At 38.8% G+C, this 13,523-nt stretch overlaps 1 protein-coding gene across 1 annotated transcript in view; it reads left to right on the plus strand.

Annotated features, from left to right (window-relative positions):
- The window catches only part of Vcan (versican), a 93,737-nt gene extending 80,690 nt beyond the window's left edge, over nt 1–13,047 (plus strand). Inside the window, exons 13-15 of the mRNA XM_051172618.1 lie at nt 7,251–7,395; nt 12,058–12,240; nt 12,386–13,047. Coding sequence (XP_051028575.1) covers nt 7,251–7,395; nt 12,058–12,240; nt 12,386–12,513 — 456 coding nt within the window. The 3' untranslated portion in view covers nt 12,514–13,047. The remainder of the gene's footprint in view (nt 1–7,250; nt 7,396–12,057; nt 12,241–12,385) is intronic.
- Nucleotides 13,048–13,523: the final 476 nt, after the last annotated feature.

Raw genomic sequence — 13,523 nt, forward strand, 5'->3', positions numbered from 1 at the left:
TCAGAAGAGGATGACAGAAGTTGGTGTCTGATCTCCCATTTCACTATGTGGGTGCTGGAAACCAAGCCTGTGGGACATACCCAAGAGCAGCAAGTTCTCTTAACCACTGAAGCATCTCTTTAGCCCCATACTGGACATTTTAAATATTCTATGAATTCCTTCACCTGTGCCCTAAGGGTTTTGGTCTTCAAATTGAAACTCACCTTTTTAAAAGATGAAATAGTAATCTACTTATTGTTACTTTAAAAGTATATATAATTTCAATCTTCTTGTATCTGTTGAGGCTGGCTTTGTGACCTACTATGTGATCAATTTTGGAGAAGGTTCCATGGGGTGCTGAGAAGAAGGTATAATCTTTGTGTTTGGGTGAAAAGTTCTATGAATATCTCTTAGATCCATTTGATTTATGGTGTTGGTTAATGATGTTATTTCTCGGCTTAGTTTCTGTTTCAATGACTTATCCTTCAGTGAAAGTGGGGTGTTGAAGTCTCCCACTATTATTGTGTGGGGATCAATGTGTGGTTTAAGCTTTTTAAATAGTTCTTTTACAAATGTGGGTGCCCTTGTATTTGGAGCATAGATGTTCAGAATTGTGATGTCCTCTTGGTTGATTTTTATCTTTGATGAGTATGAAGTGTCCTTCCTCATCCTGTTTGATTAATTTTGGTAGGAGGTCTGTTTTATTAGATATTAAAATGGCTCCACCAGCTTGCTTCTTGTGACCATTTGCATGGTATATCTTTTCTCAGCCTTTTACTTTGAGATAATGTCTGTCCTTGTGGATGAGATGTGTTTCTTGAATGCAGAAGAATGATGGATCTTGTTTATGTATTCATTCAGTTAGTCTGTGTCTTTTTATTGGAGAGTTGAGACCATTGATGTTGAGGGATATTAATGACCAGTGACTGTTAAGTCTCTCAATTTTTGATGTTGGTTACAGTAGAGAGTTTGTGTGTTTGTGTTTTTGTGATGGTGGAGTTATCTATTTCCTGTGTAGCTTTGGTTGTAGCTTGTCCCTTTGGGGTGGAGTTTTCCATCGAGTAACTTCTGCAAAGCCAGATTTGTGGATAGGTCTGTTTGAATTTGTTTTAGTCATGGAATACTTTGTTTTCTCCACCAATGGTTATTGATAGTTTTGCTGGGTATAGTAGTCTGGCCTGGCATCTGTGTCTCTTAGGGTTTGCAGGATCTCTGTCCAGACACCCAGCTGAGAAGTAGGGTGTAATTCTGATAGGTTTGCCATTGTATGTTACTTTGCCTTTTTCTCTTGCTGCTTTTAATATTTTGTATTTGTTCTGTATATTGTGTGTTTTTATTACTATGTCGGGAAGATTTTCTTTTCCAGTCTATTCTATTTGGTGTTCTGTAGGCCTCTTGTGTGTTTATATGCAACTCCTTCTTTAAATTTTTCTTCCTTCCTTTTTTTTTTTTTAAGGGAACAGAATAAACTCCTTGTGTGTCTATTTCTAAGTCTTACATAGAGCTCGAAAAGGGCTTTAATAACCCTCTGTAGAAAGGCAGTGATCCAGTGATCCACGTCTGTATATGGAAAGGTGAATTAGGTAACTCACATTGTTTTGGTTTGTCTCTTCATCCTTGGGAGGCTGATTGCTTGCTGAAGACTTGGTACCACTGATCATGGTGATAAGTTACATATTTTAAAGAGAAAACATCACATATTAGAAGTGACTGGGAATTTTGACTTCCTAGACTCCGTATGATCAGAGATTTCCCTGTAGTACGTTATTGTTATTGAAAACTGCCAAAAGCCGACTCCACTCGTCATCAATACTACCCACCTGCCATGCTGAGTCAAGTGAGAGAGCTGCAGAGAAGGGGAAGAAAACTAATTCTGCACCCATCCAAAGAAAAACCCAGTCAGTTGCTTTGAAATCTGAGGACCCTCCCTGAGAGTTTGGATGAAGTCAGCCTGTGAGGTCATGTGGGCTTCGGAGAACCTACAGGATAATTTTGACAAGAAAGAGTATAACAAGTAACTAGGCATGTATAATTTGGTAGACTTAAATGGATAACTTCAGTCTGCTCTGAGTTTTCCCCAGCAACATTAGGGTTGCTTGGACCAGCTTTCCTGTATGTGGAGACAAGTTTTATGTAACAGAACCATACTTATTAGCTCTTGGAGTTCATCCAGGGTTTTCTCAACCATTTTATTATCTTGACAGGTGATATATTTGAATTTGGTTGTGGGGAGGGGTAACGGAGTAGTAACGGAATTTGCCTTAATTGAAATGCTTGTCATTTGAGAACTTGTTCTGCAGGTATGGAGAGCTAGCTATTTAACTGGAACTCCCAGAGTAATTTTGTCATATGATACAAAGCACTAAGCAATTTCATACTTGGTCAAATAATTATCTTTTAATAAAACGGAAGAAAAATGTACATCTGAGTTGACATTCCTCCACGTCATAGTCTTTCTTTGCCAGCAGAGGAGAATAAAAGAACAAAACAATTTTAGCATTTTCTCTTAAGGCAATGAGAATTCAGGGTTCATAGTGGGAAACGTGAGTCTTAGAGGCATAACTATGGAGCTAAATGGCCAGTACGTATTCTAGTTAAAGGTTTTGCACACAATTTTATCAACCCATGCTGGCTTCTTAGAATAAGTCCTAGTTTGCCAATCCAAGCCCAATAGTGGGTTGAGTCAAGTGAGCTCAGAGTAGATCATTCAAGACTGCAAAGCAGGTTTGACTGGCTTGCACTTTGTGGTGAGAACTTGGTAAACAAATATCAAACAAAACGAGAAAACACCAACACCCAAGATGCTTCTTGATAGCTCGAAGGAAAAGAAACCATTTTGCATGGGAGGTGGTCGGTTTTCTCTGCTAGTGTGAGCATCCTTATTTTGTTGCTAGGGATGAGGAAGGTGAGAGTTTATATTCTTATACCTGGATTGATTTCCTCGGGATGGATTTTTCCCTAGTACTTAATGTTTATGAAAAATGCATTATTGGATCTACAGTCAAGTTTTTATTTACTTATTAGTTTAATCATTTGCCAAAAAGTCAGATAAGCCTATAAAATATTAAAGATGAAACGGCAAGCCAGAGTTTGCTCTACTGAGTCAATTTGGCACTAACATGAGCAAATCTGAAGCACCCTAGTCAAGCTACCTGACACAACTGAGTGATCAGGAGGCAACAGTGCGAATCACCTGAAGGCACTAGCCGTTCTTATAGAAACCACATAGCTAAAACTTGGTTCTGCACAATTAAGCCAGAGCTCTGCCAAACAACAAAAACCACACCTTTTGAAACACTGCTAGGTGGCAGAGGCAATTCTCAGCAAAGGCGATTGTATCTTTTTCGAGTTTAAACCCCAAGAAGCAGTTTGCTAGCATAGAACTCTAAGTAATATCAGCATGAAATGGCACAGGCGCTTTTCAGACCAGTAGGAAGTGCCAACTAAAAAGTACAAACCTGTTGAGGGACTTCGGAAATGTGACGTGGCATCTGCTGAGGTTAGTTTGAACCAGGTTGGCCAGAATCTGTGAATACTTTTAATAAATGCAGAGGTAATTTCATAATCTTTACTTTCACTGATTAGAAACCTGACTGTTCTTACTCTAGAATTCAGGAAACAAGTAAAATTATTGTAGCCTGTGTGCCACAGAACTTATATAAACTTTATAAAGTTTTACTGGATTTTTGTTTGTTCTTATACACATATGGAATGGCATCTGAAATGACGTGTAAGTTTGGTGTTACCATTTATATTTCTTTGAATAGTCTTCCAGAATGAAGTATTTAGTGGTTATACAATATTCCATTTTCCTGGTCACATCAAAACTTATTCAATGTGGTCTTCCAATATAATGGTTTTCATCTAACTTTCTTGTATAGACTATGTATCACAAGTGTCCTTCTCATCTTTGGTTAGTTTTTGAGAATACAGTATTAGGAGCAGAACTATTGATCCAAACATTTTGAGCCTTTTTAATTTTAATTGATTGATTAATTAATTAATTCACTTTACATCTGGATCATAGCCCCCTCCTTCCTCTCATCCTGGTCCCACTCTCCTGTCCTCTTCCCCTATTCATCCTCTCCTCCTCAGAAAACGGGAGCCTCCCCTCGCCAGGGGGGAAGTGATCAAAAAGTAGGCAGCAGAGTCCATGTCAGAGACAGCCCCTGACTAGGGGACCCACCTAGGAACCCTATACAAATATAGCCTACAGCCAGCTCTGTCTTTATTTTGAGTTTCTTGACATACATTGTCAAGCATTTTTCAGAAAGCTTATTTGTACTGGTTAAATTATGGCTGCCATCTCCACTATTCTTAGCTGTCAGCAAGGGGCATCTTTGATTAGAATAGTAAATTGGATAGGCAAAAATGTCCACAATTTATTGTTTCTAAACATCAAACTTAAGCCACATATATATCATGCTTAGCTCTGATCACTGAGGACGCAGCAGTAAAGAAAATCAGGCAGTAGTCAGTTCTTACTGTGCATGCATTTGCTAGCTAGAAGAAAGACAACAGACGAGTACCTTGTGTAGGACATTAGAGTACAGTGAATGTCAGGAAGAAAACAGTGGTGATGAGCAGCACAGGGCAGACTGCACAGTAAAGGATGCACAGCTTTAGTCAAACCCATGGCATTCAAGTCATGCTGACCATGGATGTGGCTGAGGGACCATCTAATGGAGATCACTGCCCTGCAGAAGTCTGACTCTTACCCCGCTTAACAGCCGCCAACTGTCAATAACTCTGCAGCAGAGGCGGGAGGCTCATGTGCCCCTCCCCAGCCATGCTGGAGTGTTGGTAGCTTCATCTTGACCAGATATATTGCTGAAAACCACAGCTGCTGTAAGTTCATGAGAGAATGCTCCTATCAGGTCCAGATAGGCTGTTTTTACCAGTCTCTCTGACCTCTGACCCCAACAATCTTTCTTTCAGGCATTCATTCATTCATTCATTTATTCAAAAGACACCACTCCACTTTTCAGCAGCATGGAGAACGTGAATTTCCAACCTCCACTTCCTTGTTTGTGAAAGTAGAGTTTAAACAGATAAGCCTTGGTGGAGGAGGGCGAGGGACGAGAGATGAAAGTAGGGGGAGAGAAGCAAAGAAAAGAAAAAGAGAAACGTGAAAATCCATTTCAGAGCAAATATCAATTCCTGGCTCCAAGAAAATCTACCAGTTGGAGAGCTTTGGGGATGGAGGGGTAATGGGTTCCCTAAGCAGCTTCCTAGATCTTTGGGGATAGGGGATTCCCTAAGCAGCTTCCTAGGGCTCCGGAGTATGACTTTATGCTACCATTTATATTTCTAGGGAGGTATTTAAGTTCATCTCAATCCTGGAGTACGTTTCCCCAAGAGATCTAACAACTCATTTTTGGTGTGTGTGGAAGAGAAGGAAACAAGTTCATTTAGCTCCATGGCCCTGCACACTTCTGTCGCCATTCAGAGACTCTTTCCCTTGCAGGGAACCCGCCTCCCGTCTTAGATTGGCATGACAGAAGAGGCTTGAAAGTAAAGCTTGATCTGGGTAGGGGTTTAAAGTTTACCGCCTGTATTGTCCTTGGCTGGTGCCTTAGTTTGAGCGGGACCCCTGGGCCCAAATCTGCCTATCATAATGTTCCACTTGTAGGTTTCTAGGACCCCTCTGGATCCTTCTACTTTGCCATTCTCCCATGCTTCTCTCATCTAGAGTCCTAATAGGAGAAGAGACTTGATACCCTATGAGCATATACAGGAGGAGGAAGTCCCCCTCAGGAACAGTCATAGGGGAGGGGAATAAGGGGAAAAGGGGAGGGAGGGAAGAATGGGAGGACACAAGGGATGGGATAACCATTGAGATGTAACAAGAATAAATTAATAATAAAAAATTAAAAAAAAAAAAGAAAGTAAAGCTTAGCAAAGAGGTTGAAAGAAAGGCAGACTTTCAAATTTTAGGTCAATTTACTTACAAATTACCTTCCCTTCCCTCCCCCAAACCCGTAAGTTTACCATGTTTAAAAGTTCTTAAAATCATTTTTCTTTTCTGAGAAGAAAAATTATATCCCGCTCTAGCATAGTCATGAAACTTTCACTATTTTTAATGTAGAGTTTATTGGTACTCAAAATTATTTTATAGATTAAAGAATATTTTGTGGAAGATTCTCTAACACTAATTTTTGAATACTAAATAGAATACTAAATTAAAAAAAAACATTCTGCAAGCGTTCAAACAAAAAAATTAGTATTTGAATGTAAAATAGGTCTGAAATATGCATGCATAAGATAATAAAACAGCCAGATCTAGCCAATAGTCAGAATATTCTCCACAGTTGAGTGGAGAGTGCGATATGACTTTCTCACGTACTCTGGTGCCGCACATTTGACCATGTCCCCTGGAGGGGGAGACCTGGTGGCACTCAGAGGAAGGACAGCAGGTAGCCAAGAAGAGACTTGATACCCTATGAGAATATACAGGGGGAGGAAATCCCTCTCAGGAACAGTCATAGGGGAGGAGAATAATGGGAAAATGGGGGGGTGGAGGGAGGAATGGGAGGATACAAGGGATGGGATAAACATCGAGATGTAACAAGAATAAATTAATAAAAAAAATAAATAAATTTAAAAAAAAGATAATAAAACAGCTACTGATAAAATTAAGTAAACAGAGTGATTTCATAATATACTCTCAATTCGGAATGAGTGCTTTTATTCTTCATTTTTTTCTCCAACTTTATATTTCCTAAGTAAAATCTTTACTCAATTTCAAGCCAAAGATGCATTTAAAACTGAACTTAAAGAAAGACTAACAGATTTGTGTACCCCCAGCAATAGTTGCTTAGGTGTTCCATAAATCAGACCTTGCATTTCCTACCATGTTCAGGAGGCTTCTTAGCACTGGTGTTACTATCTAGAAAATTCCATATTTGATCAGAAAGAGATTGTGAAATTTTTGTCTGCTTCACTTCTACTATTATTACAGTTAATAGTAAGATAATGATAAACTTTCTTAAGTTACAGGCAAAATGCATGTTTAGAAATCTATGGTAACTATACCAAAGTTTCTCAAGAACATTTCATTGACGAAATATAGCTATTTGTTAAACAAAGCCTTTGAGCTACATGTGTTTCCCATAAGAGTTTGAAAGTATTTACCATGAAAATAATTTCAGTTCTGTGGATGAACAGAAACAGTTGAGTCCGTCCCAACCAGACAGCCACTGGGGGAGGGGGTGTCTCACATTGCCCCCTGCCTGTGGAGTATTTATCTTCGCTCACTATTTTTTTTATAGCAATATGAGAACTGGAGACCCAACCAGCCCGACAGCTTCTTTTCTGCTGGAGAAGACTGCGTTGTGATCATCTGGCATGAGAATGGCCAGTGGAATGACGTTCCCTGCAACTATCATCTCACCTACACCTGCAAGAAGGGAACAGGTAAGGACCGCTGCTGCAGGGCTCTTAACCCGCCTGGCCTCTGGCAGCGTGTGGCAGGAAGCAAAGGTTTCACCCTCCCTCGGAGTTGCACATTAGAGCTGCTCTGCGGTTTCCTGCTTCCTAAGGATGCTTTTCTGTGCCAGTGGAATGAAAGGGTTTGTTTTCAGTACTATTCCTCTTTAGATTTCAGGTGCTTAAGATAAAAAAGGTAGCATTTGTACAGGAAAACCGCCCATAACATCTTTAAGGAATTGCTGGCCAATGACTTGTAGAAATTTTTGTTCTGGTGAAGAAAGGACTAAAGGACACTGGCAGCAGAGTTGCTGGGTGTATCATGGAATAGTCAGTATTGTTTCTATAGGAAGCGCTGGAGCACTTGGCTCCTGTTCAAGTGTTTCAGTGGGTGCAGAATGCAGAGCTGGGAAAGTGCCCCAGAACGGCCTACAGGCTCCTGTTCACCAGTCTTCAACTCACAGTTTACTGCTTTTACTCATTGTTTGATTTTTTTGTGGGCATTTGAGCATTTTTAAAGCATTCCTTTAGAGGTTTGTTTTCCACTTGTAATCCGGGGAACAAAACTACCACCCCTGTGCCTGTAACTGAGTGCTTTCAACAGTTGATAAACAGGGACATGTGTAAAAGATGTCCCAGGATGAGAACTGCTTGTCTAATGTTAAGCAGTAACAAAGAAATACCAAGAAAGCTGAATTTGAAGTTTACATTGTGTTTGTAATGACTTTTATGTTTAAATTACTGTAGCATAGAGTATAGCTGTATAGTCATCTTCCTAAAACAAATGGATAACCCATAGCAGAATTATAACACTACTTGTGATAATGATTTAAACCATGACTATCTGGTTCCTAGGCCAACCAAGACCCACCTTAAGAAAGAGTACAAACTATCAATGCAACTTATAAAACTCATTTGCTTTGTTTTTTAATTCAAAATTAATATAACATATAACACAATATATTGTTTCAAATATAATAACTTAATATATAATATTATATATAATATATGTGAAAACATGCTAGGCAAGACTTTATCACATATAACAAATTGTACTGGAGAAAGAGAACATTTAGACATAGCCCTAGTCTAGATGAAGCTCACCTGATGTCAATGACGACTGTGCAGTTCTCTCATCCATGGTAGCACTTATTCTCAATGCATTATCCCATAATAAGATGTACACCTGTGCGTTTTCTCAGCACTTCTGCATGGAACTGGTAAAAATAGCAAGTCTAGTATTTGCTGCTGTCCTTTTTCCAGAATAACAAGTCTTTAATAAACTGTTTGTCTTTACTCAAATGTCTTGTTTGCCTTCTGTGACCTCTGAATGGTCCCAGAGTCATGCTGTTCGTTTGTGGGCTCAATATGCTATTTCCTGAGCTAGCTTGTCCTTTGCCACAGTTTCACCATGGCAACACTGTTGACACTTTGAGCAGGGTATATAATTTTTATTGTGATAGACTGTCCAGTGTATCAGAAATACTTAACATCCTCCAGGCCCTCTGTGTGCTGAATGCCAGCGGTAGTCTTGCCTCCAAGCCTCCTCCAACTGTGCCAACCAAAAGTCCGTACACACAGCCATGTTCTATGGGGGATAAGTACAGTTTAGAGAGAAAAGAGGATTTGCTCCAGGTTGAGAACTTTAGCTTTAGAGCCAAGAAAGATTCTCATGCATAACACAATGTATTTTAAGTTTCCCAGTGAGAAGTGAGTGTTGAAAGACGCTAACATTATTTCACTAAAGAATGGATTCTTTTCTCCTGGATCTAGAAGAGTTTCCTAATGTCAGTGTTTACAGGCTTTGTAAAAGGTAGTCTCTTAGATACTTCATACACCTGTAAGCCTAAAGCCCCAAGTAGTTCTTCTAATTATTTACAGGTAAGAAAAGATGCTTAATATATAGAAAAGTGGTGTTTCTAAGAGAACACTTCCTTTAAGCTGTCCATACATCTTTGGAGCCTCTTGTTGCTGCTTCCTAATCAAAACTCGTGCCAGAATTAATGACTTGATTCCCTCACTTTTTCCTGTAACATTGTCCAGAACAACAGATTATTTGTTTCCCATTTTTAAAACTTACATAGGGAGAATTATATGTAATCTATACCTTGCTTTTTGTTTGTTTGTTTGTTGTTATTCTGCATTTGTCATTGAGATTTATCTATGCAGGTGTTCGTAGCTGCATATTCTTTGCTTTTGCTGTTGTGAAAGTGGTTTATTATATTCAATTGCATTTTGTATTGAGATTAGTCCCCTCGCCAGTGGATTGCAGTCAGTGTGTTTACTGTCTTACAAAATGTTTCTGTGAATATCCCTCCCTAAACTTGTTCTTGGTAGACGTTCATGAGTTTCTGTAGGACATATTTCCAGGGGCGAAGATGCTGGGTCATAAGATCTATGTACCATCAGATTTACTAGCAAATGCCAAATTCCATGCCAAACTTAAAGCAATTCACACTCCCATCAGCCATGTGTGAGAGGCCCCTGACACTTCACATCTTCTCCAACATTTGACATTATTGGACTTGAGAAATTTTGGGCCACTCTGGTGGGTATGAAATGTTATCCTTTTTGATTTAATACGCATTTTCTTAGATATTTGTTAACTATATTTTCATATATTTATTGGTTGTTTATGGATCTTCTTTAGTAAATTTTTTATTCATGTCTTTTCTTTATTTTTAGAACTTGGTTCCTTTCTCTTACTTTGATTTGTACGGTTTCTTATTACATTCTTAAACCCAATCTCCAGACAGTTACATATTTTAAAAATATATCTTCCTTCTTTGTAGGTTTTCTTTACTCCTGCATTATGGTTTTTGGTGAAGATAGCTCAGTATTTTTAATGTTATTTTATTATTTCAATTTTTCTATGCTTTAAAAAGTCTTTATGAACCCTATAATCATAAAGATAATGTGTATTGTTTGTTGAATTGTTTTATAACTTTGCCATTTGTGTTTATGTGTTTAAGCTACCTAGAACTGGCTTTCCATGTGTTCTGTGAGGTAGGGAAGCAAATGTGTTCTGCCACATGAATACCCAATTGTTTATGTTTTAAGACTGCCTTGCCTACTGCTCTGCCATGTTGTTCTTGTCAAATATAAAGTTTATATGTTTGGATCTAATTCCAACCTACTTTTCTAGCCTTGATACTACCATATTCAACTGGATTGTTTTTAGCTTTTTAAATAATCTTTACATATAAATAGTTTTGAGGAAAACATGCAATTATTTTCTAAAAATGATAAATATAAATTCAGCTTCTAGTTTGTCAATAGAATACAGGATCACATATGATCTTGTCCAGTTGATTATTTTAATCTTCTGTCTCACTGTAGCCTCATTCTACCCGATGCTTGCCAGTATCAGGGACCTATTATAGCTTTTAATATTATAATAAATGCAGTGTGCAGGTGCAAGTTGGATAAAGCAGATGTAAATTGGAGGGACTAAATATTAAAATTAAACCTGAATTTATCATTGAAAAAACAATGTTTTATAAACAGCCTTCTAATATGTAAACAAATTTAATAATTATAAACATTTACTGTACTAAGATTTTGAAGTAAAAACAACTCAATTTCGGGTGCACAGGAAGTCTAGGTTCAGTCAGCCCGCCATAGTTACATAGGTCAGGCACAGTAGCATGAGCTTGTGATATCAGCACTCTCTCTCTCCCTCTCTCTCTCTCTCTCTGCTCTCTTCTCTCTCTTTCTCTCTCCCCTCTCCCCCTCTCTCTGCTCTCTCTCTGTCTCTCTTTCCTCTCTCCTCTCCTCTCTTCTCTCTCTCTCTCTCTCTCTGCTCTCTCTCTGTCTCTGTCTCTCTCTTTCTCTCATTTTTTGAGACATCGTTTCTCTGTTTAACAACAGCCCTGGCTGTCCTGGAGCTCTCTTTGTAGACCAGGTTGGCTTCTCACAAAGATTCACCTGCTTCTGCCTCCCTAGTGCTGAGAGGAATTCAATGTCATTCTTAACTGCATAGTGAGCTCAAGGCCAGCCTGGAGTATACGACACCCTGTCTCAAACAACAGACAGACAGACAGAAGACCTGAGGCAGGAGCACTGTCCACTCTTCCCTTGTTTTAGTATGGAGTAGGTGGGACCATATAACATTTTATTTATACTTAGAAGTATATGTCTATACTTCAATGGTGTTAAAAATTGTATTTCTTTGGTTTTGTTTTTTTGTATTTTTTATTCAAGGAATTAGTGATAGTTAACTGATACGAATACATCATTACACTAAGATGGTTAATAAAAGATGAGCGATAATAAGAAAGACAATACCAATAGGCCATTCACTAGTGATAGACAGGTGTTTTTTTAAAAATCTGTAGTTATTTTTTTTTTAAAGTGACTTTCTAGATGAATAGATAAGTGTATGGCCGTTTGATCATATTTTCATTTTAATGAAAATACCACTTAAAATGACATGCTCTGGGATAAAATGTACATCCAGAGCCTCAACCTAAATATTTAAAATTGTTTTCAAATTTTAAATTCTATATCAACGTCTTTTGCAAAGGTATGCGATTGAGGGTCCCGGGGTGTTACACAGAGTAAAGAAACAGAGAGAGACTGAGTCTGATGCTTACAATAATTGAAATGCTTAGATTTTACTTGGAAATAACACAATTTGCTTTTTCTTAGTTGCTTGCGGCCAGCCCCCTGTTGTAGAAAATGCCAAGACCTTTGGAAAGATGAAACCTCGTTACGAAATCAACTCCTTGATTAGATATCACTGCAAAGATGGTTTCATTCAACGCCACCTTCCAACTATCCGGTGCCTAGGAAGTGGGAGATGGGCCATGCCTAAAATAACCTGCGTGAACCGTAAGTGGTCCTTTAGAAACAATGGACAACCATGCTTTAACCGCTACTAGACGCCTACCTTTTACGGCGGTGGTATCAGTAGTTTAGGGTATGGAGCAAGTAATACTGTTGTGTTTTCTTTCTTCCTTTGTTTTTTTCCATGTAGCGTCTGCATACCAAAGGACTTATTCTAAGAAATATTTTAAAAACTCCTCATCAGCAAAGGACAATTCCATAAATACATCAAAACATGAGCATCGCTGGAGCCGGAGGTGGCAGGAATCGAGGCGCTGATCCTTAAAATGGCGAACATGTGTTCATCATTTCAGCCAAAGCCCTGACTTTCCGTGCCTTTCCTATCACCTCAAGAAGAACTCGCAGTTGGCTTGGATTTTGGGACTGCCGTCTGGTCATTTGGGGTTGCTGTGCTCTTAAAATATTTTCAGTGAAACATGGAATTTTTGAAGTGAATAAAATGAAAGAAAATGAGCGAAGAAGATAACCATTTCCGGCCTATCTAATTTCTTTTCTTCTCTCTCTGCCTCCAGTGCAGACCATGTATGCCAGCCTACTGTACTATTTAAAAAAACACACTTTCAGCTCCAATGGCCATGTAAATAAGATGATTTAATGTTGATTTTAACCCTGTATATAGAGTAAAACATCACACTGAGTTGAGGCATATTTAATGATGATTATGGCGATTTCGAGGTCTTTCATCATTGGTTTGGCTGCTTTGCTATAGTTTGTTTAGGCTGGAAAAAGTTATGTCTGCCCATCGACTGCCAGCACGTTTGAGGACGGCTTTCTTGGACAACCAGCAAACGGAATCTTGCAATGCTCTGCACCTACGTCATCCATGGGAGCCATGCTTGTCCAAGCTGATGCCTGGCTGATAGGAGACTGATGAAATTCTCGGAGCTCCAGGGTGTAACTCCATTTTGTCACGTTCCTTTTCCTTCACTTACACAAAGGGCCTGAATGGAGGACTTTTTTTTAATGACCTGAGACATTTTTTAGGGGTCAAAGTGCTAATTATTAACTCAACCAGGTTTCCTTTATAATGGCTTTCTTAACACTAACGCTGGATCAAGGTATTTGGAGTGAACATAGACCAAGGGTTGTGGAGGGTGGGGGGTGGGGTTTCTTAAGACAACAACACTCGTGCAAAAAAAAAAAAAAAAAAAAAAAGCATCCATTTTGTACATATAGCCATTTTAATCCTTTATAAAAATTTGAATGTTCATGTATGAATGCTGCAGCTGCGAAGCACACATAAATAAATGAAGTAAGCCATACGGATT

This window comes from Acomys russatus, chromosome 30 (assembly GCF_903995435.1).
Source record: "Acomys russatus chromosome 30, mAcoRus1.1, whole genome shotgun sequence".
Taxonomy (NCBI): Eukaryota; Metazoa; Chordata; class Mammalia; order Rodentia; family Muridae; genus Acomys; species Acomys russatus.